Source organism: Cricetulus griseus, chromosome 7 (assembly GCF_003668045.3).
Source record: "Cricetulus griseus strain 17A/GY chromosome 7, alternate assembly CriGri-PICRH-1.0, whole genome shotgun sequence".
NCBI lineage: Eukaryota > Metazoa > Chordata > Mammalia > Rodentia > Cricetidae > Cricetulus > Cricetulus griseus.
Genome location: NC_048600.1, coordinates 128,873,075 through 128,897,686, shown reverse-complemented (window position 1 = coordinate 128,897,686; position 24,612 = coordinate 128,873,075). Strand labels below are relative to the sequence as shown.

At 54.3% G+C, this 24,612-nt stretch overlaps 2 protein-coding genes across 6 annotated transcripts; one reads left to right on the top strand and one right to left on the bottom strand.

Moving 5' to 3' along the window:
- Nucleotides 1-1,072: 1,072 nt before the first annotated feature.
- Exoc7 (exocyst complex component 7) lies at nt 1,073-19,500 on the top strand. 5 transcript variants are annotated; one of them, XM_027425598.2, is made up of 20 exons: nt 1,073-1,223; nt 1,385-1,450; nt 2,969-3,153; nt 3,331-3,436; nt 5,778-6,000; nt 6,747-6,914; nt 9,344-9,436; nt 10,250-10,318; nt 11,495-11,640; nt 11,882-12,034; nt 12,327-12,425; nt 12,754-12,816; nt 13,113-13,179; nt 14,586-14,651; nt 14,912-15,032; nt 15,266-15,361; nt 16,188-16,251; nt 16,453-16,494; nt 16,602-16,735; nt 16,937-19,500. In XM_027425598.2, the coding sequence occupies exons 1-20, from the start codon at nt 1,164-1,166 to the stop codon at nt 17,037-17,039; spliced, it is 2,124 nt and encodes a 707-aa protein (XP_027281399.1). In that variant the 5' UTR covers nt 1,073-1,163; the 3' UTR covers nt 17,040-19,500. The 5 variants fall into 5 exon arrangements, with proteins under 5 accessions (XP_027281399.1, XP_027281403.1, XP_027281405.1 ...); XM_027425602.2 differs by lacking the exon at nt 9,344-9,436; XM_035447518.1 differs by lacking the exon at nt 1,385-1,450 and having other exon boundaries at nt 1,091-1,223.
- Nucleotides 19,501-21,968: 2,468 nt separating this feature from the next.
- On the bottom strand, nt 21,969-24,318 carry Galr2 (galanin receptor 2). Its single transcript, XM_027425606.2, has 2 exons — nt 23,872-24,318; nt 21,969-22,726 (listed from the first exon to the last, which is right to left on the bottom strand). The coding sequence occupies exons 1-2, from the start codon at nt 24,237-24,239 to the stop codon at nt 21,973-21,975; spliced, it is 1,122 nt and encodes a 373-aa protein (XP_027281407.1). The 5' UTR covers nt 24,240-24,318; the 3' UTR covers nt 21,969-21,972.
- Nucleotides 24,319-24,612: the final 294 nt, after the last annotated feature.

The following is a 24,612-nucleotide window of genomic DNA, read 5'->3' as shown; positions in this document are numbered from 1 at the left end:
GAAGTTGAGGTTGGAGCAGTTGGGGAGTATTAGCCCAGCAGGCACACAGACCTGCTCAGTCACAAAACAAGAACCAAAGGGCAGATCCCAACCCTTGGTTCATCAGAGGAGCCCAATGGCTGGCATGTATCTATTGTGGGCTTCTCTGTGGAATCCAGTCTCCAGGTGTGACCCTTAAGATATGATCTGGGGAAACAAATTTATTACCTCAGCCAGACCTTTCTATCACAAATGAGAGGCTGGCAGGCACTTAGTGCTCTTCTGAAAGGCCTGAGTTCAGTTTCCAGTACCCACATGACAGCTCACAGTAACTCCAGTTCCAGGGGGATCAGACACCCTCTTCTGGCCTTCCAGGGTATAAGACATACAAGTGACTTCACAGACACACATGTAGGCAAAACACCCGTACACAATAAAAAAAAAAAAATGCATACATAACTCATGGGCTGGTGAGAGTAGGAGAAGGCACTTGCCACCAAGACTGACACCTGAATTCAATCCCTCTGGGACCCACACATGGGAAGAGAAAACTGACTCCAACCTGTGTACCCACTCCTTGGCATGTACATGCTCACACACACATAAACACAAAAACAAGTGTATTATATTCAACTTTTTTTTTTTTTTTTTAATCATCTGAGCTGGGTTTGGTGGAGCACACCTTTAATCCAGCGCTCGGCTAGGCCTGGTCTACAAAGTCAGTTCCAAAGCTGTGTCAAATAAGTAAATCAGGTATGCTTTTGTTTGCTTGCTTTTTTGGTTTGGGGACAGAGTCTGACTCTGTAGCACAGGCCAGCCTGGAATTTACTATGCAATCCAAACTGGCTTCGAATTCGTGAATGCCCTCCTGCCTCGGTCTCCAGGGTGGGAGTGTGACGCAGTGAGCCAGCACCCCCAGCAGGGGTCCCTCTTCCAACGGGAGCCGGCAAAGCCGCCTCAGACTTCCGAGGGAAGCGCTAAGCCCCAGGGGAGCCGCGCTTCCAGCCACGCTCAAGATGGCTTCAGCCGGCAGCCTCTTCGCCAGCCGCCTGCCACTCCCAACATGGCGCCGCAGGAGCATCCGGGGGCGGGGCCGAGGACGGAAGTGGGTGTGACAGGGACGGAAGCCGAGCCGGTCTCCGAGGAAAGACAACCGGGGAGTGGGCGCCGCGCCGTCCGCTGCGATGATTCCCCCTCAGGAGGCTTCCGCCCGGCGGCGGGAGATCGAGGACAAGCTGAAGAAGGTGAAGCGGGGAGAACGCGAAGGACGGGCGCCGGGTGTGGGCCGCGGGGTGGGAGGGAGGGGAGGCGCGGTTGCGGGTAGGCCGTGGGTCGGGCGGTGGTGGTCGCCTGTCTCCACCGGCTTGGGGTGATGTGACGTCCGCCTGTCCGCCTCTCCTGGCAGGAGGAGGAGACGCTGTCCTTCATCCGCGACAGCCTGGAGAAGAGCGACCAGCTCACTAAGAACATGGTGAGGAGGCCTGAGCCGGGAGGCGGTGGGTGGCCGCGGGGCTGTGCGGGCTGCTCCGCTCCCCAGTCAACGCCCCTCGCTGAAGGCTTGTGCGGCCCTTCACTGATGCCCGTGAATAGGCTGGGACTGGCCCCGGGTCACTGTCGAGGGGCGCGTGCTCGCCAGGAAGGCTGGTTCAGGGACTTTACCGAGGCAGCAGCGGAGTCCCAGAGGGCTTTCGGGAGAGAACCATCGCAGAGAGCCAGTGGATCTTACATCCAGCCCTTGGCCCACGGCTTGTTTTTGTGGGTCTTGGCGGGCAAGACTTGAATTTTGGTTAATGATGTGTCTGCTCAAACAGACACAGACAGCTTCCCAATGTGTCTGAAGGGGCCGATGAACCAATGCAGGTTGCACACTGCCTGATATATGATGGGTGCTCTAAAAAATGCTGTTATATTCTTTCTTTCTCTCTCTCTCTCTCTCTCTCTCTCTCTCTCTCTCTCTCTCTCTCTCTCTCTGTCTCTCTTTCTTTCTTCTTCCCGAGGCAGGGTTTCTCTGTGCAGCCCTAGCCATCCTGGAACTCGTTTTGTAGATGAGGCTGGCCTTGAACTCAGAGTGCCGCTGCCTCCTCAGTACTGACACTATAATGGCCTGTGCCACCACCGCCCGCTTGCTTCCTTAGTCTTAGAGGAAACTGGAACACAAATTGAGTAAATGCAAACTTGCATTGTGTTTAGTCACACAATAATAAAGTTCTGTGCTTCTTTAATTAGATTCACCCTTAGGGAAAAAGGTTTTTAAGGTAACATCGGTGATTTTGAGACTTCTCTTCATGAAGCTACTTCCTGTTCAGTCTAGGACAATGGCAGAGAGAACAGAAATTGAGATTGGGCTTTCGAGGGTACAAAGGAAGCTATCCTGAGGTGATTATCTTTTTTTTTAAGTTTACTTTTACTTTGTGTGTGCATTTGCACTGTGAGTATGCAGTGCCTTCAGAGGCCAGAAGAGGGCATTAGGTCCTCTGGCCCTGGAGTTGAAGGCAGTTAGTTGTGAACAGATATGGTCGCTGGGAACTGAACCCAGGTCCTCTGTAACAGCAGCAAGTGCTCTTAACCATTGAGCCACCTCTCCAGCTTCCTGGGGTCACTATCTTAGGAAGAATTAGTTTGATGTTTTTATTGCCTTAAGATGAGCACCAGCTGTTCTTCCAGAAGGCGCAGTCAGTTTCCAGCACCCATACGGTAGCGCACAACTGTCTGTCACTCCAGTCCACAGCATCTGGCATTCCTGAAGAGACATACGTGCAGGCAAATAAATCAATAATCAATGCACATAAAAGTAAACCTTTAAAAAGTAGAAAAGATGAAATTTCAACAGTTTGCCTTAAATCACAAGCCATGTACCAAACTAGGGACACAGTAGCAGCAAACAAGTCAGTTCCTTCCTATACTTAGTTGATTGGCTAGAGAACCAAGAAAAGCTGAGAGACGCCGGGATCGCCCTGAGATCTGTGAGCATGAGGCTTTCCTCCCTCAGGTGTCTATCCTGTCATCATTTGAGAGCCGTCTCATGAAACTGGAGAACTCCATCATCCCTGTGCACAAGCAGACGGAGAACCTGCAGAGGCTGCAGGAGAATGTCGAAAAGACACTATCCTGTCTGGACCATGTCATCAGCTATTACCATGTAGCCAGCGACACTGAGAAGATCATCAGAGAGGGGTGAGTTTTGTGCCGAGGGCCACATAGCTAATGTCCCCTGGACCAGTGGCACTAGGCCTTAGAAAGGGACTAAAACATATTTGAGCCTGGAGCCCCTCATGGGATATGCAGTCTCTTCCAGCACACCATGTCCTTAGGTCAGCTTTCAAGGCTCACCCAACATGTTTTCCTTCCCAGCCCCACAGGTAGGCTGGAAGAATACCTGGGAAGCATGGCCAAAATCCAGAAGGCTGTGGAGTATTTTCAGGACAATAGTCCAGACAGCCCAGAGCTCAACAAAGTGGTAAGACGCCTTGTGAGAAGGATAGGACATCAGTCCGTGGTTTCATGAGGGACACGTGGCCGGTGTAAAGCAGTGTATAGAAGCCAGGTATGGTGACTCATGCCTAGAGCTTGTGACATTGATGCAGAAGGAGCATGAGTTTGAGGCAAGCTTGAGATAGGTAGTGTTCCACACTAGCCTAGGTTATGCAGTAAAACCACATCTCAAAATATTAAGAAAGTATATAAAAAAAAAAGTAAGATACTCTGGGTGGTGGTAGCACATGCCTTTAATCCCAGCACTCAGGAGGCAGAGGCAGGTGGATCTCTGTGAGTTCGAGGCCAGCCTGGTCTACAGAGCGAGTGCCAGGACAACCAGGCCTACACAGAGAAACCTTGTCTTGTGGAAAAAAAAAGATAAAAAGAATAAGATACATAGTATTCAAAATGCAGGCGTTAGGTTCTGTTCCTTGGGAATTATAGATTAACTTTTTTATCATACTTTTATAGTTTAGTTAAATTCTACTTCAAGTGTAGGTTTAACGTTTGATTTTCATGTGTGCATTGGTGGTTTCTTCACGATGGTAAGAATTCATCCTGTGCGGAGGCGGGTGTGCTGCCTCGTGCCGGTGATTGTAACGCTTAGGAGGGTGGTGCAGGAGTATTGCCATAAACCCACATTGGGCTATGTAGAGAATCCCAGGCTGGCCAAAGCTGCATAGCAAAACCATGTCTCAAAGCCATAAAGCTAAACAAATGAACGAATCACATAAAATTGACCATCTCAGCCAGGCATGATGACAAATACCTATACTCTTGGTACTTGACAGGCAGAGGTAGGAGGAGGACTTCAAATGTGAGGACAGCCTGGGCCACATATCATACTTGAGGCCACCAGGAGCTCACAAAACAAAAGCAAAGCATCAGTTGTTGCCATTGTGACTCTTTGTAAGTGTGCAGTTTGGTCATAGGTGCATTCCCACTGTCGTCCCACACGACCCCAGTCCTCCAGCCCAAGCTCTGGACCATCTGACACTGAGACCCTGGTTGGGGAGCTCATGTGTAGTGGGGGTCGGTTGAAGGAAGGGGGCACTCCAAGATGACATTTTAAGGCCTATGTGGCCGCAGGAAGGTCCAGCCTCTCTGATGGACTGAAGCCGGAACAGCCGTACAAAAGTGTATTTATTGATTGTTACACCAAGTGTTTACTGGTACCGAGGTCCCTGATCTCATTTACATGGCTTGCTGAAGGACAGCATCCCATGACTCTAGTCCTCTATTATGTGTCGTTTGCAGTACACAGGGGTACAAGAGCCCAGTCCCAGAAGGCCTTTGCTTAGGAGAAGCCTTGCCTGTGTCAGAAAGGAGGGATTTATGTGATGCTGTGGGCAGGCTAGTAACTAGCCAGTGCTCTTGTTCCACTGGCTGTTTTGAGGACTGACGTCATCAGGGAACAGTACTTTGTTACCCCAGTAACCATAATACCACAGCCCCTCAGTGGTGAGCCTAGCTTTTGCCACTTGATTCTTTGCGCGCGCGTGTGTGTATGTGTGTGTGTGTGTGTGTGTGTGTGTGTGTGTGTGTGTGTGTGTGTCTAGAAATGTGTGGGTGAGTGCACATATATTCATTTGTATGTTGTTCCTCGGTAATGACACCTTGTTTTTTTGAGTCAGGGTGTCTCCCTGGGATCTATGGCTCACTGATTAGGCTAGGCCAGCGAGCTACTGAGTCCCAAGGATCTCCCTGCTCCCTGTTTTCACACACACACACACACACACACACACACACACACACACACACACACACACACAAACGAGCAAGGATTAAAAGCTCTTACCATCATACTCATAAGTGCTCCTTTGACTTCCATAACACCATACATAGCACATGTGTGCACATGTCTTTAGGGGTTTTTGTTTGTTGTTTTTGAGACAGGTTCTCACTATGTAGAGATCTGCCTGACTCTGTCTCTCAAGTGCTGGGATTAAAAGTGTGTGCCAGCACAGCCAGTCTCATACCCAGCTCTTTTTTTGGTTTTCTTTTCTTTTCTTTTCTTTTCTTTTTTTTTTTTTTTAGCTCTGGAACCTCTCCTGGCACTCACTCTGTAGACCAGGCTGGCCTCAAACTCACAGAGATATGCCTGCCTCTGCTTCCCGAGTGCTGGGATCAAAGATGCGCCACACTCCTGGGACAGCCATCAATTTTGGGGAACAGAAAGAAAGTAAACACCAAGTCAGGCTTCCCAGTGTTTCTTCTGTGGGTTGACAGAGGCATGGCTGGGGCTCACAGGCCGGAGCGCAGGAGAGGATGGGGCTGCAGAGCACAGCTCAGCGGCAGCCTGCTTCCCTCTGGTGTCCTTGCAGAAGCTGCTGTTTGAAAGGGGGAAGGAGTCACTGGAGTCTGAGTTCCGCAGTCTGATGACCCGGCACAGCAAGGTTGTCTCCCCTGTGCTCATCCTGGACCTGATCAGTGGTGATGAGGAACTGGAGGTCCAGGAAGATGTGACCCTGGAGCACCTGCCTGAAAGTGTGCTCCAGGATGTGATCCGCATCTCCCGCTGGCTGGTGGAGTACGGCCGGAACCAAGGTGAGAGGGTTCCCTCTGCCAGAGAGTGGAGTGGCGGCTTTCCCACCACCTGCCCCAGCCTTTTCTCTCTTTCTGTGACAGTTTCTCAGTGTAAAGCTCTAGCTGTCCTAGAACTCATGTAGATCAGGCTGGCCACAAACTCACAGAGATCTGCCTGCCTCTGTCTCTCACGTGCTGGGACTAAAGGCATGCGCCACCACTGCCTGGCTCAGTGTTTTAGATTTATTTTCCTTTGATTTACATGTATGTTGTGTGTCTGTGTGAGTATATGTCACATGCATGCACCTGCCCATAGAGGCCAGATGAGAGTCGTGTCCATGGAACTGTACAGGTGGTTGTGAGCCACCGGGCATGGGTATGGGAACCTAACTCAGGTTCTCTGGAAGCAACCCATACCTATACCTATACCTTGCACCACCACCCCCAACATAAAACAACAACAAAAACAAAAGCAGAATAAAACAAAAACTCATGATACCAACACAAGTTGGTAGGGTAGATGGCAGAAGACTACTGGCCTGACATTCAGGAAGGAGCTCCTAGCTTCGAACCCCAGCCTTGCTGGAGGATCCTTTTTCCCTATCAGACTTTGCCTGGTTTGGGATGAGGCCACATGATTGGCTATAAGTTAGAGCAGGTGCTAGGAAGAGATTAAGCTGTAGCACCATGCACTCTGCTGCCTGCCTGTACAGAAGTGAAGCAGGCGGAGGGGTCCTCCTTGCATACTTCCTTTGCTCTCTCTCCAGATTTCATGAATGTCTACTACCAGATTCGCTCTAGCCAGCTGGACCGCTCCATCAAAGGCCTGAAGGAACATTTTCGAAAAAGCAGTTCTTCCTCTGGGGTTCCCTACTCCCCTGCCATCCCCAACAAGAGGAAGGACACACCCACCAAGAAGCCCATCAAGCGGCCAGGTGAGCTCCAGCAACTCCCTGAAGTCTGGGTTGTCTTTGTCCACTCAGGTGAGCAGTGTCAGCCTTCTGGAGCCAATATCTGTAGTCACCAGATTCCCAGGGACACAGGATAGAGCAAATGTCCCCTACCCAAAAGGCCCTGTAGATCCTTATATCCAGCAGCTGGGTGATTTCCATAAGGTCTGAGGGATGGTAGGGGCGGGGCCAATGGTGTGTTTAATTGTCTCTGAGGCAGGGTGGCAGAGGCCATAGGTCATAGTGACTTGCTAGGGCTCCTTCCCCTTGCTGTGTGGTCCTGTTAGGTAAGAAGAGGAAGGTACCCCGGCCTTCCAGAAAGGCAGAGCAGTATAAACTGCTCCATAGCTGGAAAGTGGGCATGGCGTAGAGGCAGGCGTGGGTGGTCAGACAGCACTGTGCACTTCTCTCCACCTCACGTCCACACAGTCCATGCTCCAGGCTAACTCTGTCAGCCTGGCTGTCTTCTGCCTCCAGAGACGCTGACCTCAGTCCCGGGAGAGATATGATGTTCCTGTATGTTGGCTACTGCAGTAGCACCAGGAAAGAAAGCCAGTGGGCTGTAGTGAGTGCCAACCCTGGGCTTTTAGTCACTGCTCAGGCCTGGCTCGGGAACATGCTCTAACAGCACACCTTGAATAAAGTTCATGCCCTCGTTCTTCAATCTCGAGCCCTTTTCAACCTTTGTTTAAGGTTTGGAGACATGGTAAAGGAATCTGCCTTTAGGGCTTGGTGGCCTCTGCAGGATTGAATTGTCTTCTGCCCTTTGTTGAGTGTCCTGGCTGCCCCAGTAGAGAACTTGCTATAAACAGTGACTCTCATTGTGCTGGGCTACAGTGGCCTGCATGGCAGGCCAGTCCATCTGTGTGCCTTCCGTGTGTGGGGAGGAGCTGTGTCCATGCGGCTGCCAGGGCCTCAGCTGCTCTATGCTCGCTTTCTCATCTCTCTCTTCTTTGACAAGCCCACTGGAGGCTCTGGAACCCTGCTTGCCCTGCCCCAGTGTCCACTGGCCTTGCAGGCCCTAGCCTTTCAGGAGGAGGCATATAACCTCAGGGCTCTCCATGAACTTAATCGTCCTTGTCATGGAGATTTGACAGACTATGAGGTCCCTGTGGTTCTGTAGGGCTTTAGGAGTTGGCAGGGATGAGTGACTATGGAGTCAGGCCCTTAGGACATCTGTCCCCACTTTGAGGACAAAAGAGCTGCCGGCCTCATTGATGAGGCACCAACCTCAGCATCTGCCCTTATAATTGGGTACCTGATGGACTTGGTTGCTGCCAGGTCAGCATCCCCATTTCCTTGCAGCCAGTGTGCTGGTTAGGTCCCTGTTGAGCCCACAGCCCATCTGTTGCCTGGTAGGTTGTGGGGCTGGAATCTGATTCACTCATTACTAGGGCGCTCACTGAGGAGGGAACACGGAGGGAAGCAGATGTGAGTTGGCCTGCCCAAAAGGAGTTACTGGTAGCTAATTTCAGTGTGCTGCAGAGATGAGCCCGCTGAACCCTGCTCCGCCCTGCCTAGCCTGGTGGATGCTATGAGGACAGCAGCCTTGCTGGGTTCAGGTGTGGTGGAGGGAGCCTCAGAAAAGGTGGCTCAGTTAAGCTCCTGAATGACTCACCTCCCCAGTACATTCTGCTAACTAGGAGCAGTGCCTGCTGGCTGACATGCTGCCTGTGTCCCCACAATGCAGGCTCCCAGGAGCTGGTCGCCCTGGGCAGGGCTGCTACATTTCATTTGTTCTCACTTGTGATACTAACTGTTCTTTCTCCCCCCATGGCAAGAGTGTGTGTCTTTACCATGGTTCACCCTGCAGGTGGTGGCTCCTACTGGCCCCTCCCTAGCTTTTCAGTTTGTTACCATCGCTGTGTTGGCTGAGCACCTTCTGGGGTGTGGGGGCCTCTGGGTGTTGGAACTTCAGGCTCCCTAACAGCTCCCCAACCCCAGGTCCCTCAGGGCTGCCTGCCCTGGACTGCTCTTTGGCTTATGTCCCAACACTGAGCATGCCCAGGGAACTAACTCATCCTGGGGCTTAGGCTGATTTCCAGGTAGCCCCCGGTCGCCCCACCTGCCCTAAGTGTGAGCACCTCGCCACTGGGCCTTCAGCCCACGCTGCTAAAATGACACTCAGTAGGACACCTTACTTTTCCCCATGGATCTCTAGGCACCTTATTTTTGTCACCTTCTGTCCCTCTTAGTGAACTCAGAGCCAGACTGGGGGTCAGTGCAGAGCCCAGGGCTGAGCTGGGACACATTTTCTTCTCTCTGGTGGCCCTGGCAGGACCCACTGGCAGAGGTGTTGAGGGGCATGCTCACTGTTGGGGAGGGTGGGGCTGGGCAGGTGGAGGGCCGCTGCTGTGTTCTCTCACTCATTCCCTAGGTCTTCTTCTCTCCTCTCTGTGTGGCTCTGGTGACAGGGACGATCCGTAAGGCTCAGAACCTTCTGAAACAGTATTCCCAGCATGGTCTAGATGGGAAAAAGGGGGGCTCTAACCTCATTCCTCTGGAAGGTAATCACCCTGTGTTCCTTTTCCGTCATCCTTCTTTCACTATGAGTCCACTGGCTCGTTAGGCGGGGCAGAGCCTCTCCCAGGAGGGCCTTGGGACAAATTCTGAGAGGGCTGGGTGGGAGTGGCAAACCCTTGATGCTCCTTGGGCTTTAGCAGGCCCAAGGACAAGTTCTGTGACCCTGGCCTGGTCCTGCCTGGTCCTGCCCGGCTCTGCCCTTCCTAAGGTTTGTCCTCCCTGTCTCTGTCCTTGTGTCCTGTGTAAACTCCGAGAAAATTGTCTTGGGGCAGCCCTTTCACGCCCAGATCAGCAGGGCATGACTAACTTGGTCAACGCCTACTGGCTACCCCTCTCTGTAGAAAGGGAAACTCTTGTAGCTAAGGGTACAGGCTGCCTGGAGGACATGTCCCTCCTCTGCTGTCAGGGGAGGCACAGCCAGAGCAGCTGTGCAGGTGGACCCAACCTTCTCCCAAAGAATCACCCTGGGATGTAAAGGAAGACAGTCCTCATTCACTCAGCAGTGACATTTCTCACCGAGTCTCCCTGGGGCCATGCACCTTCTCTTGGCCTCCCTGAATCAGAAAGCAAACAGCCAGGGATGGTCCTTAGCGCTCCCTGAGAGTCAGGCTTGAAACGGCTGTTCCCGTGGGTTTGCAGCAGTGGAGGGGCTCGGCGCCCTCCTCTGTGTTCCCTCCCTAGGCCCCATTTCATGCTCCGCTCCTGGAGATCAAGGGCTTCTTCCCTGTACCCCAAGGGGCAGCTGCCTGGCCCCTGGATAAACGCTGCTTGTGTTTGTGCGGCTGACATCTTGCTAGGTCACGAGCATGATTTCCGAGTTAAGCACCTGTCCGAGGCCCTGAACGACAAGCACGGGCCACTGGCCGGTGAGTACCGTAGCCCAGCCCCAGGGCAGCTGCTGGCACTGCCTATGGAGCAGTCCCCGGATGGCCTGTTCTGCTCTAAGGATGGGCCGGGCCTGTGGCCTGGCTCTCATGTCTGTCTCCTTTGGGCCCTAGGTCTCCTTGCCTCTTGTGAGATGCTTGGTTCTTTGGGCCCAGCCAGAGGAAAAGCTGCAGCTTGAGCTTGGAAGACAGGCAGAAGGGCAGGTGGCTCCTCTGAGGTCATGAGTCGAGTATCTCACTTCTTGGGGCAGCTCAACAAGGAGCCTCCCTCTCTGAGGCTCACTTATCTCTTCTCAGATTGCTTTGCTTTGTTGAGATAGAGTCTCACGATGTACCTCAAGCTGGCTTTGAACTCAGTCATCACATCTCAGACACCTGAGTGCTGGAATCATAGTTGTGCATCACACTTGGTCTCTTCCCAGAATTAGTTCTCCTCTACACACACTCACACACTCACTCACACACACACACACACACACACACACACACACACACATGCACACATACACACACGCATGCACACACATACACATGCACGCGCGCGCACTCACATACATGCATATACACACATACACACTCATTCACACACATACACACACGCATGCACACACATACACATGCACGCGCGCGCACACACACACACACACACACACACGCCAGCCTCATAAGCCATAGCCCATTACTCCCTTACACTTTTCAGGGCCTGAGGAGGTTGGTAATGGCCTTCATAGGAACCACATCTCCCAGATTGAGGACCACAATGACTGCCTCCATAAAATGACACTGCCACCTGCCCAGTCCAGACTGTCCTCTTCCAAACACAATCCAGAATCCTCATGCTTGGGGTCAGATAACTACCCAGGGAGTTGGTTTAGGAATTTTCCTTCCTTCTAGCTTTTTCCCACCACCTCTAGTGTTTGATCTGGGGCCATAAACACGGCCTATGCCGAGTGGAAAGTGATACCAGGAGAACGTTTGGACGTGGCGCCTGCTCTCCCAGGCCTGCCAGAGCAGCTCTTGGGGCATCCTGTCACAATAGCCTGCTCTTTCCATTCACTGCTGGTCTGGGCTCAGCCCAGGAGCTGGAGAAACTCAGACCCCAGCAGAGTGAGTGGCATCTCCCAGACCGGCCACTCAGGGGCACTGCTGTCCCCCTAGGGAGAGATGACATGCTGGATGTGGAAACGGATGCCTACATTCACTGTGTCAGCGCCTTTGTCAAGCTGGCCCAGAGTGAATACCACCTGCTGACTCTCATCATCCCGGAGCTCCACCAGAAGAGAACCTTTGACTCCTTGATTCAGGTCTCACCCTGCCCACCCTGCAGCTCCGAGCACTGACCCATTCTGCAGTGACTTACTGCAGAATCTGGAGGGCGTGGTAGGCCTGTTGCCCTAAGCCCTGGATTCTTTGGTGTAGTCCATGACCCCTCCCCCACCCTTCACAGCTTGTTAGCTCCCCTGCACACCCACAGGGTGCCCCGCTGTTCCTAGGGACCAGCTGTGCTCTGCCCCTGCCTGAGCAGGGTCCTTGTCCTTCCCCCAGGATGCCCTGGACGGACTGATGCTTGAGGGGGAGAACATTGTGTCTGCTGCCAGGAAAGCCATCATCCGCCACGACTTCTCCACAGTGCTCACGGTCTTCCCCATCCTGCGGCACCTCAAGCAGACCAAGCCTGAGTTTGATCAGGTGCTCCAGGTGTGTGGGCCTTTCTTCTCCCCCCCCCCCCCGCCCCCGCTCCCCTGTACTCGGTTCTGGGGAGCTCTGTTCCAGGCCCTCCTCCCACCTGTCCTCTGAGGTGACTCCTGGGAGGCTGTGGACAGCTTAAGATGCTCACAGGGAAAGAGAAGAGCGTAGTTAATCCTGAGCTGGAGAATGCAGCCTCTGGAGTGAGGGTGAAGGACCTAGAAGAAGTTAGACTCACAGCTTGCTGGAGGGAGTAGTGAGCCTGACTCTGAATAAATATGTCAGTTGCCATGTCCTTCCTCAGGGCACAGCAGCCAGCACCAAGAACAAGCTGCCCGGCCTCATCACCTCCATGGAGACCGTTGGAGCCAAAGCACTAGAAGACTTTGCCGACAACATTAAGGTACCTGCAACCCCTTTCTCTTTCACCAGGCCTGGCTTGCTCATTGAGCTCCTGGGACTCCTCAGAGAGCAGGCCTTCAAGAGAGTCAGGTTTGCTCTGTAGAAAAGCCGCACACACCTCCCTCCCACCCCCCACCCCACCCCCCACTGCTGGTTTGCAGGGGAGACCCTCTGGGCACCTCTGTTTCTTTTGTGGGCCCCAAGCCCTGAGACTGAGGGACAGCCTAACACCCATGACCAGGAGGTGGCGCCATAGGCAGGCTAACTGGGACTCAGGCTGGGGGAACTCCCTATCCAGGAACCAGCGGCTGTTCTTTTTCTTCCCACAGAATGACCCAGACAAAGAGTACAACATGCCTAAGGACGGCACAGTTCACGAGCTCACAAGCAACGTAGGTGCCGCCCAAACACTGCAGAGGTGGGACAGAGAGCACCCAGCTCAGGCCCTGGGGGCAACACCACTAGTGGGAACCCAGCCTGCCCAGAGCTCCTGGGCTTCATTTGTGGTAAAGGGTTAGTTTCAGTAGTGCAGGCAGCCAGAGCCCAAGGTAACACCTGAAATCTCCAGTTGCTCTTGTCGCTATAAAGACCGCTGCCGCAGACTTGCCCTGCTGGTTGGAAAGGCTCTGTGTGGGAAGCCATTTCCTTGGGCGACCCCCAACCCTCTTGGATGTGTTCTCTCTCCCAGGCCATCCTTTTCCTACAGCAGCTTCTGGACTTCCAGGAGACAGCGGGTGCCATGCTGGCCTCCCAAGGTACATGACCCCTGTGCTGGGGGCTGCTTTGGGGGTATAGAGTTAGGCCCCTAGTAGGCACTTACTTGCTGTAGGTGCGGGCAGGGTGTGATGAGGGGTTTCCCCAAGCCCATGGAATAGGACTAAGACATGGCCTGTGGGGAAGTCTAAGCCCATGGATTTCTGGAGAATCAGCATAAGGAGTTGTGGGTTTGTTGGCATTCTTAGGAACCCCACCCGTTGCTTGCTCCTTTGGCTGTCAGTGCTCTGGGGTGGGCACTGCAGGGCTCAGGTCTCATCCTGTCCCTCCACACTGCCACTCTTCTCCACTCCCTCCTGTTGTCTGCCTATTCTGTTGCTCCACCTCCTCGCTGCCCCCTGGTGGGACTGGAGCTGGGATGCTGGCATGTAAAGAGAGCTTGGGTCATTCCAAGAACTGAGGTCCTGGGGCCCTCCATTTGTTTTTATTTGGTGGGCAAGAAGCCAAGGAGCTCCCAGTTCTCTTGGGCTGCACTTTCCAGTGTGTTTCTGGTCTTGAGTTAGTTTGGTTTGGTGTGTGCTGCTGTCTGTGTCTGGCTGCCATGGGGGAAAGGTCTGCTTGGCTTGGGGTGACACAGCCATTTCTAACCTGTTTTTTGCACTTTGCATCTTTCTTCCTCCTCTGTTTCCCTCCTCCCCCTCTGTGTGCACTGCCTGTCACTCCGTAGTTCTCGGGGACACATACAATATTCCTTTAGACCCCCGAGGTAAGCAGTGTGGTCCCCCAGCCCCATCCTCCCCTCCAAAGCCCTGTGGTTGAGGTTCCCAGGGTACTAGTTCTCAGGACCCACTGGGGGCAGGGTATGAGTTTTTTAAGGGGCCCTCATCGCCCCCCCCCCATTCCCTTCAGCTCCCTTCTGTCTCTAAGCCTATCCAGGCACCACCTAACCAGAACCCAAGAACACCCCCTGGCTAGCCTAACCCCCTCCCTTTGGCCTTCTGTTCTATATCAGAGCTCTCTGCTGGGGGTGGGGGGTTCAGAGTTGTGAGGAGAAACTGGGAAGACTAGGTGACCCTATCTAGAAATCCTTGCTGTTGACAAATAAGTAAAAGGGATCTAATAGATACCACCCATCTTACAGTAGGGACCAGGCTGGGAAGGTTGGGAAGGCATCGGTAGCCCACACCTCTCCTTCCTGCCTGCCTGCTGTTAAGGGCTGGCTCCTTAACCCATTACTATAGAAGACAGCCCCGGGATCCAGAAAGAGTCCACAGTGCTTCCAGTAGCTCAGCAGGTGCCCGTCTTTGCTTGAGCTCTTGCTTCAGTCCTGCCTGCCCCACCAAGCCCAGGGCCTGTCCCAACACTTCCTCCTCTGTCCCTGGGATATGGGAAGGGCCATCAAGGGTCTTGGCCATTGCCACCATAGTAACAGCATATCTCCTCTCAGAAACCAGCTCTTCGGCCACCAGCTACAGCTCTGAGTTCAGCAAACGCCTGCTGAGCACCTATATCTGTGAGTCTGTCTCCCTGGCAGAACCTACTCCATCTCCCCACTCCCTTGCCTCAGTGCTGTCCATCTATTCCTGGGTCCCTGTGCTAGCCTTGGGAGAGTAACCTACAGTCTAGTTCGGGTTCCAGGGGTTGAGACGATCTTCAGAGACCTGGGGGTCAGAAGAACAAGGAGCAGTTGTCAGGAACTGGTTAGCAGGCCCTAGTGGTCTTGTCATTTGGATCAGACACCTTTGGTATAAGTGGCCCCATCTTTCTGTATAGGCAAAGTCTTGGGCAACCTGCAGCTGAACTTGCTGAGCAAGTCTAAGGTGTATGAGGACCCAGCCCTGAGTGCCGTCTTCCTGCACAATAACTACAACTACATCCTCAAGTCCCTGGAGAAGTGAGTGGCAGCCATGGCAGCTTCTGCCCTCCAGGCCAGGTGCACTGCCCACCACCTCCTGTCCTGTGCGCTTGCGTCTCTTTGGTCAGCACCCAAGGGCGCTTCTACCCTAGAGCTCAGGAAGGTTCACAATGGGGAGCCTCCTTCCACTGTTGCTGCCAGGGCCAGCGGCTTCTGGATCCCAGGAGTTGCTTTTCTCTTTCTTTTTCTGTCTGTCTTCCACCTTCACCCAGGTCTGAGCTGATCCAGCTGGTGGCTGTCACCCAGAAGACTGCTGAGCGCTCCTACCGGGAGCACATCGAGCAGCAGATCCAGATCTACCAGCGCAGGTAAGCAGACACCAGCCTTCCTGCTGTCCCTACCCGAATCCACCACACTCCTTCTTAGCCCCTCAGAGCAAGGCCAGCAGCTACTGACGACATCGCAGGCAACCCACCCACCGTCTGTTTCCTTCTTGGGGTTTGTTTTTAGTGCTAGGGCTCAGAGCCAGGGTCTTGTACTGGCTGAATTTAGGGTCTGTCACTAAGCTAAGCCCCCAGCACTTTTTTTCTCTTCTTGTTTTTTCAATCTAACTCTCGAGGGGAGGGAGAAGCTCCCTCCCCTTGCCAGCTGTTCCCCAGGGACCACATAGCCTCTGCCGAGTGAGTGGTCTGCCAAGTGTCATGGCTAAGAATAGTTGAAAAGTGAGCTGTCAGAGATGAGAGCAATGTCTGGCCCTAGAGAACAGTGGGGTGTGAGAGCCCTTCAACTTGAAAAGGTTCTGGGTGCTTCTCCAGTCCCCCGGCTTCCTTGGCCTGTTTCTTTCCGAGTGTCTCCCACTTCCTTCCTGTTTATCTGTCCTCTTCTCCCTCTCTTCCCATCTGTTTCTCTATCTTAATTTGCCACAATATTGATGTGAACTGTGGTCGGCAGCATTTGTTCAGTTTATTGAGCGCCTTCTGCTTCCTGTTCCTAATTATCAAAGCAAGCAGCTTAAACATTTTCTGTTCCCAAGGAGAGCATCTCTGTTGTTTTGTTTACTCCTGACCCAGATAATTCCTCCTGCCCCCACCTTCAGTAGATTGAGACATTTGCGAAGCAAAGTCAGCTGACTTTAGGGAAGAAGCAGCTATCTGAAGCTGCCTCTCCCTGTCTTCTCACCCTGCTGTCTGGCAGCTGGCTAAAGGTGACCGATTACATCTCAGAGAAGAGTCTACCTGTGTTCCAGCCTGGCGTCAAGGTAAGCTCGAGACCTGTGCCAGGAACAAATGGGTGTCGAGCTGGTGTGATACTTGTATCCTAGGAAAAACAGACAAGCATCTCTCTGGGCAGAGGCCACGAGGGCAACGGGAGAGGGCTGGGGCAGCAGGAGGGGGTGGCGTGGCTCTGCTCTGAGCATAGCTTTCTCCACCGCCTCCCTCCGTTCTCTGGACCCCCCCAGCTCCGGGACAAGGAGCGGCAGGTGATTAAGGAGAGATTCAAGGTGAGTCGAGGTCCCCCCTTCCTTCACTGATGGCTGTTGCCACTATGGCAACATAGACACAAAGCTTTTGTCTCTTGGTCCCTCCTTCTTACCTCTTTGGTGGTCAGGGATTCAATGATGGCCTTGAAGAACTGTGCAAGATTCAGAAGGCCTGGGCCATTCCGGACACAGAGCAGAGGGACAAGATTCGACAAGCTCAGAAAACCATGGTCAAGGAGTCCTATGGGGCATTTCTGCACAGGTGAGCCCATCCCCGCTCCTAGGCCTCTGCTGCCCACTTTCCAGGTGACCTATGAAGAGCACATTCGTGCTCTGGGCTTTGGAATTTCATCCAAGGGCACCCCTGCCATCTTAGCATGCGTCAGGGTGTTAATGGTGCTAACACTTAGGCTGAGGGTAGAGGTGCCCTCCCCCTTGACCTCTTACCATGGTGCCTGATCAGGTATGGCAATGTGCCCTTCACCAAGAACCCTGAGAAGTACATCAAGTACCGTGTGGAGCAGGTGGGCGACATGATTGACCGGCTTTTCGACACCTCTGCCTGACCCTGCCAGTGTGCTGCCTGGTCCCACCAGACTCACGTGCCACCGGACTGATAAACCAGTGTTAGCATACCTCTGGGCCAGGTGGGTTCGAAGTCCTTTGCAACAGAGACCTTTGTGCCCCACCCAAGAGCCCTGTCCCTGGTGTTTGCATCTCCCTGCTGGCCCACGTCTCCTGTTAAACCAGCACTCACCCTGAATGTGGGGCCCTCCTTACCTTGGGTTTCATGATGGACGCATCCAGCAGGGGCCACAAGATGGCTTCAGAGGAAGACAAAGGCTGGTGCCCCCAGTGGCCATGTGGATACCAAGGATGGGGTGGTCGATTCCACCCCGGCCCCCTCCATCCTCTTCAGCCCACAGATGTGAACGGGCTCAGAGAACAGGCCATGTGGCAGCTGTCAGACTTGGAGGAAAGGCTGTGGCAGATAACCTACTGCTTGGACTCACTGTCCACAGTGCTGCCCCAGGATTTCCTGCCACCTGGGAGGCACCTGGTGACAAGAGGCAGGAGGGCTCTGTCTCTGGCTTTGGATCTAATACACCACAAGAAGTGTTTGGAAGAGCTCTGAACTGCCCTGTGGGGCCAACCACTCAGGCATCTGTCCCTGGTTCCCAGCTTCCATGCTCCCGGCCCAGGCCACGCAGTAATGGTTGCAGGGGCTTTAGGCTGAATGCATGAGAGACAGGCAACTAGTGGCTGAAGGAAAGCAACTCAGGAGCAAAATGGGAGGCCATGAGGGTAAATTTAGGCTGTGCTTAGGATGCCAGTGAACAACTGTGTCCAGGGCAGGCCCTTGCTGTGCATTTGGGTGATGGTTTGCTTTGCTTTTGTACTCAGAGGGGGAACTCAGGATGCATGAGCCTCTGGCTAGAGAATGGAGCTGACCTCTCTCTAGGGACACTGTCCCAACTCTTCACCTAGCTGTAGGAACTGTGCTGTACCCTTAAATCTGTATCCCTAAGCCCCACCCTGTCACAGACTGGGCCATCCACCATGAGACGTCCTTGCCAGGGCCTGCGTTAGTCTTGAGCCTGTCTCACCTCGAGAGTGGCCACATCCACGAGCTGACTACACAGCACACTGGCCATATCCACAGCTCACCACACAGCACACTGGCCACATCCATGAGGAAGAAAGTGTGCTCAACAGCTGTGGCCCACCCTTCCTTGAACTCTTTCCTCCTCTAGTAGCTGCTGGCAGGGAAAGGAACTGTTTTTTGTTGCTCCAAAACATTCTTCCAGAGCAGAAGGGTGAAAGACAGTGGTTCTTAGTCCAGAGTGTCCCTTCTTTAGGTCCTCAACTAATTAAAGTTTGGGTCTGGCCCTTCTTAAGCTCCCTCCGGTAGAAGAAACACCTTTTAGAGAAATTTTCCAGGCATAAACTTCTGTCAGGGGCCACCTGGGCCTGTAGGAGGATGAATCTGCCCTACTTTAAACCTGCTTCTACCTGCGGAGGATAAAGGGATGCCCAGAGCCAGGCTCCAGCAGGCAGACGCCAAGAGCCCACAGCACACCCGGCCACTGAGTCTGAATCAGCTGCGGGTGTGCAACTTATCACTCTGCTCTGTTTAATCACTCCAGCTCCTCATTCCTCGTGACCCCACACTCCCAGAATGGGCCTTAGCCCTTGCCTGCCTTCCACACTAGGTACTGGGTTCTTCTTGTCACTCAGTTCCCCTCTGGGCATGGGGTTGGGACTGCTCATCTCCAAGGCTGAATCTAGACCACAGCCTTGGTGCTGAGGAGGAGTAGCAGCAGGTGAAGAAGTAAACTGCCAATGGCGGCCAGAGGCTGAACCCAGCTAGTCTTGGTGACTAGGTGGCTACGAGGAGCAGGTCTCACTGAGCAGTGGCTTGCAGGAAGGAGAACTGGGTGGAGCCTGCACTGGGGAAGAGTGGAAGACAAGGTAGCTCATAAGCAGTGTCACTTTATAGGCAATGCACTCTGGTTTGAGGACAACAGACCCTCACACACATCAGCTAACAACAGTGTCTCCCTGGGGGCCACCCCGCCAGTATGGGCTTGAGCTCTGTGTTCTTCGGGGTCAGCTTGGAAGGAAAAAGAGGCATTTCCTGGGATGTGGAAGGAACCTCTTCCCAGGTGGACTCAGTGCACCTGGAAGCAGGGCTTGTGCTGGAGTAGGACCTGAGCTTTCAAGTCATGAACTGCCTGTTCTTTCTGACACAGTCCTGTCCACCACATGGGCCTGGAACTCCAGCTCTATCCCTGAAGGGGTGGGATGCAAACTGTGAGCTAGGGAGAGAGACAGGAGCCCACAGAAGTCACAGGCTTCTGCCAGCCTCTCAGGGTGGGTGGGAGAGGGAGCTAATTCACGAGAGTCCCCTGGCCTTTGGAAGCACATCAGATAGCCTCCAGTTGGAGAAGAGCCTTAGGTTCAGAGATGAGTTTTCCTTGTGGAAATAAATGCACTTGGCAGCACCTCGAGGCAGGGACGTGATTGCAGATTCCTCTCTGTCCTCCCTCTCGCGCCAGAAACATTAGGGCCTGGGGGCAGCGATGGTGGGGGAAGCGGTGGGTGGGCTTTCCTTGGAGCACTTTGCCAGTTTGACATCTTGTGGGTGCATGCATACATTTTGGGTAGCTGCCCCTTCAGTTGCCTTTGGGAATGAGTTTCTAAGTCTGGCACACCTGGCACAGACACAGTAGCCTGGCCTTGGCTACAGAGAGCAGTTGTTCTGGGGAGAAAAGCATGAAGTGACAGGAACAAGCTATTGTGGAGCGGCTCTGATAACTGAGGCCGTGACACTGGAGGAGGATTGTGAAGCACCTCCAGGAACTGGAGATGGACTGAGTCGGTGGAGGTGTGGACTCTGCTGCTCTGTGCTCCAGTCAGCTGCCCTAAGGGGTGGGGGGACATACCGGTCTACTAGGCCACAGAGCCCTGTGCCAGGCTGGTCAGGAGACCAGCTTCTCCAGTCTTACACCACTAGTGTTGTTGAAAGGGTGGAAACAGGCTGCAGTCGCTGTGGTCCCTTAGAAACAGAGGAGCTCAAAGTCACATCCTGGTGCACCCAAGCCTGTGGGTCCTGGACCTTCCAGTCCATCCATAGCCCACAGGGAGAAGCGCCATGGCCAGAACCCAGCCCATTCCTGTGCTGGGACAGGGGAGACCTCTCCCTTAGTTTTGCCAGCCCCACCAGGTTTCTAGAGAGATTCCTACTCATGCTACTGTGGTAGCCACCAGCAGGGAAATATTCCCTAAGAGGCACCTAGGGAAGGGGAGGGATTTGTGTGATGCACACCTGAAACTCACACCCCACACCTCCTGCATGGTGAGTCTGGGTGTCCAGAGCAAATACCAGGGCAGCGTGACTGCATGCTGGGGATGTACACTAACATTCCAGATTAGACAAGCACCCGGCTAGGACTAGGGACAAAGGAATCCAGTGAAGCCTCGTTCTCCGCATATGTGTCCTTAAACTCAGTATGTTGGTGAGAGCTAATGTTTGGAGTGTGTTCCCATCTCTGCCCTCCCCAGGTAGGAGCTCACCAGCCTTAGCATCAGCACAGAGGACACCAGGCTACAGGACTTGCTGGGAGGGAGCATCCTATTGGGTTGGTCACTAGTCAAGACTGAGTTCTTCCCCCTCCCCAGTTGGCACTGGGCGCTAGGCATCATCAGGGCACTCACCGCATTGAACACACTGGACACAAACACCCATATGCTTTTTTTGTTTTTGTTTTTTGTTTTGTTTTTTCTCTAGAGACAGGGTTTCTCTGTTTTGCTTTGGAGGTTGTCCTGGAACTCACTCTGTAGACTAGGCTGGCCTCAAACTCACAGAGATCCTCCTGCCTCTGCCTCCCAGGTGCTGGGACTAAAGGCATGTGCCACCACTGCCCGGTCACCCCCATGCTTATTAGCAGTGGTGCACCTGTTTTTCAGAATCATGATGGCCTCCGGAAATACCAGGGGTGAGCTGACGTTGAAGAATGGCCAGGCTGACGGACAAAGTCAGGCTGTGTGTTTTCAGTGGTGCCTCTGGCCAAAGTCAGCCCACTCCATGCTATGCGAGGGAGACAACTTTGTCCTTGCTGCTCCTTAAACTTATTTTATGTAAAGTGCCTTGGCTTAAGAACTGGGGGACTATAGAGACCAGTGACTGAAACCTGGGCATCCCTCTTCTGCCGAATTAGTTTGCCCCAACCCAAAGTACTTAGAATCCATGATGGCTGTAGCCAGTGTATGTGAAGTGGAGCCTGTTGCAAGGTGTCCTGTTAACCCCTAAGCTAAAATTAAAATGCTGGGTACTTGATCCTGCCCAGTTGTAGGCAGGGGAGCAAATGCAAGGCCCGAGTGAAGCACTGGTCAGGATGCCTGGACTAGAGGCCCCACGGAGCCCTTCATGGGACTGTGCATAGACAAACTGAAAACGCAAACACAAGCGATACTTGTCGCCCATCAGCTTCAACTTACTCAATTTTGTGTTGCTTGTCCTGGTCGGGTGTTGGCTGATGTACAACTAGCACCTGGGGGGAGCATGTGTTAGGCTTCGTGGGATCCCCAGCTTCAGTTAGGGACTTTAATTTTCTAGTAGCTAAGCTAACCACCCTGCACCCCGCTGAGAAGCCTCCCAGAGACTTTCCCCCCAGGCTTGGGGCTTCGTGACAGATCCCACATGCATCACAGCGAATGGAATGGTTTGAACCTTTCATTTTATTGTTCTTCAGACTGTATCTCCTGTAGTTCGGGGGGGGGGGGGCTCAAATTCCATGGCTGACTCTGCTCCTGCTCCTCCTCCTCCTACGTCTAAGTGCTCAGATTGCAGGCTTATGTCACATGACTCTAGCAAGTTGTGCGGTTTAATAACAGATCATCCCCTACAGTTCTCAGTCTTTGGCTGCAAACCACGAACATCCAAGCGTAACCCCAGATGTCACACTGTGCAGATGTCGTTAGATGCCCTTTGATCCTTTAACAGACTGGGTTGAGAGCTCTGCTCGAGGCTATGCAGTTGGGAAGTGCGGGTGCTGGGACAAGGGGACCCGCTGCCTCACTCACGTGCGTCAGGTCTGTGGACTCGCGTTCCAGCACACTGCCACTATGGTTGCCAGGCGCCACGACGCACACTCGGCCCGAGGCTCTCCTCCTCGGGGCGCGGCACAGCAGGCCTGCGCAGATTTTGCGGAAACCCTTGCGGAAATGCTTAGAGACCAGCGCGTAAACGATGGGGTTGACGCACGAGTTGGCATAAGAAACTAGGTGTGAAAGGATACGCAGCGCGTAAGTGGCGCGCGTGAGCGGGAAGCGGCCAAACCACACGCAGAGGATAAGCGCGTGGTGGGGCATCCAACACAGGCAGAAGAGCACGGCAACGATGACGATCATGCGTGTCACCTTGCGCTTGGCGCGCTGGGAACCCGAGCCTGCAGCCACTGGGTCAACTGTGCGCCAGAGATAGCGCAGGGTGCGCGCGTAGGTCAGGCTGAGAACCAGCACCGGCAGCAGGTAGCTGAAGACGAAGGTGCAGAGGTCCATGGCGCGGCGTCGAGGCGCGCTCCACGCTGGGTGGCACACGGTCAGGTTGGCCAGCTGCGACTGACTGTAGTAGCTCAGGTAGGGCCCGGAGAAGAGCAGGGCTAGCCCCCAGATGAGCCCGATGGCCGCCAGTGCGTTTCGAGGTGTGCGCAGCTCGCGGGAGTGCAGCGGGTAGCGGATGGCCAGATACCTGTGGGACAGTGCGGGGCGGGCAGGGAGGTGTCGGGATTCACCGCGGGGCCCCGCCAACCCTCCCCTAGCTCTGGAAGAAGGCCGCTAGTGAAACTTATGTGGCCAATGACTGGAGGGCAGGCCCAGTGCTTCTGATATTATTTGATCCTAGAATTAGGACACGACCTGGTAGTAATAATAGCGGGAGTCTAGGCCATTCATCGGCTGTCCCTGATGGGACTATTCGGAAGGGCACCCCGAAACCACCGAGGACGAAAAGTTGGAGAATTTGCCTGGACTTCCGGGGGCGGTGATCATTTCACTCTAGTGACAACCTGGGGGAGGCGGATCCCTAGTGCTGGAGGCTCTGACAGACAATCCGGACAAGGCCTGGGTCAAGGAACAGCCAGGAAATTCCTGAAGGAATCTCAAGTTCTGTGCGTCCCACTAGTGCCTCGGAACACACACCTTGCGCTCGGTGGGAATGGGAGTTGAGTGGGGATCGTGGCCTTTCCTGACTGCTCTTCCGTGGGGAGGGAGGGAGGGAAAAACCAGAATCGGACCTGGGTTTCTTCCCCAGGACCTGTTCCTGGTGTCTTTCCCAGCCAAGGTCCCTCCAAAGCATTCTGGAAGTTTCTCTTTCTCTGCCCTTAGCTAGAGGGGAGCATCAATCTGCTGGCTTCTCTGGCCGGCAGCTTGACCTGGAGGGCGCGCGTTGGAGCAGCTAGGAGCCCTCACTAGCGCTCTCTTGGACTTGAGCGCGGGTCCTCCCCAAACACAGCCCAGTCGCAAGCCTAAGGTGCCAGACAACCGTCCAGGTCTCGAGTTGGCGCCAAGAAACAGACGCTTCCCCGCAGAACTTAATTATCATCTGGCTACCCGAGCAAGCTACTTACACACTGGCTCTTGTCAGTAAACTGAGTACGGTAATGTTCCACAGAGGCATAAAGCTCAAGCAATAACGCTGGTGTCTCCAGCCTCCGAGGTCTGAGGCCCTACTTAACAGAGGGAGTCTCTTAGACACCGACTCTCGTCGCCTTTTCTCCTCCGCTCGGGTTTGCATTTCTCTGCCTCGGGCCACTCTGCGCATCCCTCCTGGATCCCTGCGTTGCGGCCCCCGCCCTCCCGGGCCGCTACCCGGGTACCGGCAGAATGCTCGCTCACCTGTCCAGGGAGACGGCGGCCAGCGTGAAGCTGCTGGCATGCATGGTGAGGAAGATGAGGAAATGAACGGCCTTGCAGAGCAGCGAGCCGAACACCCAGCCGTCCAGGGTGTAGATGGTGGCCTGGAAAGGCACACAGCACAGGATGAAGCATAGGTCGGCCACGCCCAGGTTGAGGATGAAGAGGTTGGTGGTGCTGACCGCCTGGCCGCCACGCAGCAGCACGGCCAGCACCAGCGCGTTGCCCACGGTGCCCACGAGGAAGATGAGCGCGAAAAGCAGGGGCACGAGGACCGCCTCGGGCTGCCAGCCGCCGCTGCCGCCTTCCCGGCTCGTGTCCTCGGCCGCGGGGCCGCCCGAGCCATTCATGGTGTCACCGAAGCTGGCGCTGCCCGGGCTCCCCCAGCCGTCCGGGTCCTGGTGAGCGCGCAGCTCCCTCGCTGCAGCTCCAGCGAGACTCTGCGAGCTCCAAGAGCGAGACCGGGGGTGCGCAGGGGACGGGAGGAGGAGCGAGCCCCGGATTGTAGGACGGCGATCGCCCGGCTCGCTGGCAGGCCACACCACCCTGGAGCGGTGGCGGCACCACGGCGCGCGCCGGACGTGGAGAGCCCTTGAGAGATCCACCCCACTTACGGGAATACGGGGGTGACACCCGGGGTACAGGCGCCGTGGCTGGTGGGAGCATCTCACCCTGCCGGCGGCACAGGACTCCAGAGAGTAACCCCGAGGAGGAGGAAAGGAG

What these genes read in the sequence shown, in the direction of transcription:
- Exoc7 (XM_027425598.2), top strand. Translation starts at nt 1,164, where the DNA reads ATGATTCCCCCTCAGGAGGCTTCCGCCCGGCGGCGGGAGATCGAGGAC. An exon ending in CAAGCACGGGCCACTGGCCG is followed by an intron (nt 10,319 to 11,494) that starts GTGAGTACCGTA and finishes CTGTCCCCCTAG; the next exon opens with GGAGAGATGACATGCTGGAT. An exon ending in TGTTCCAGCCTGGCGTCAAG is followed by an intron (nt 16,252 to 16,452) that starts GTAAGCTCGAGA and finishes GGACCCCCCCAG; the next exon opens with CTCCGGGACAAGGAGCGGCA.
- Galr2 (XM_027425606.2), bottom strand. Translation starts at nt 24,239, where the DNA reads ATGAATGGCTCGGGCGGCCCCGCGGCCGAGGACACGAGCCGGGAAGGC. An exon ending in GCCGCCGTCTCCCTGGACAG is followed by an intron (nt 22,727 to 23,871) that starts GTGAGCGAGCAT and finishes ACTGTCCCACAG; the next exon opens with GTATCTGGCCATCCGCTACC.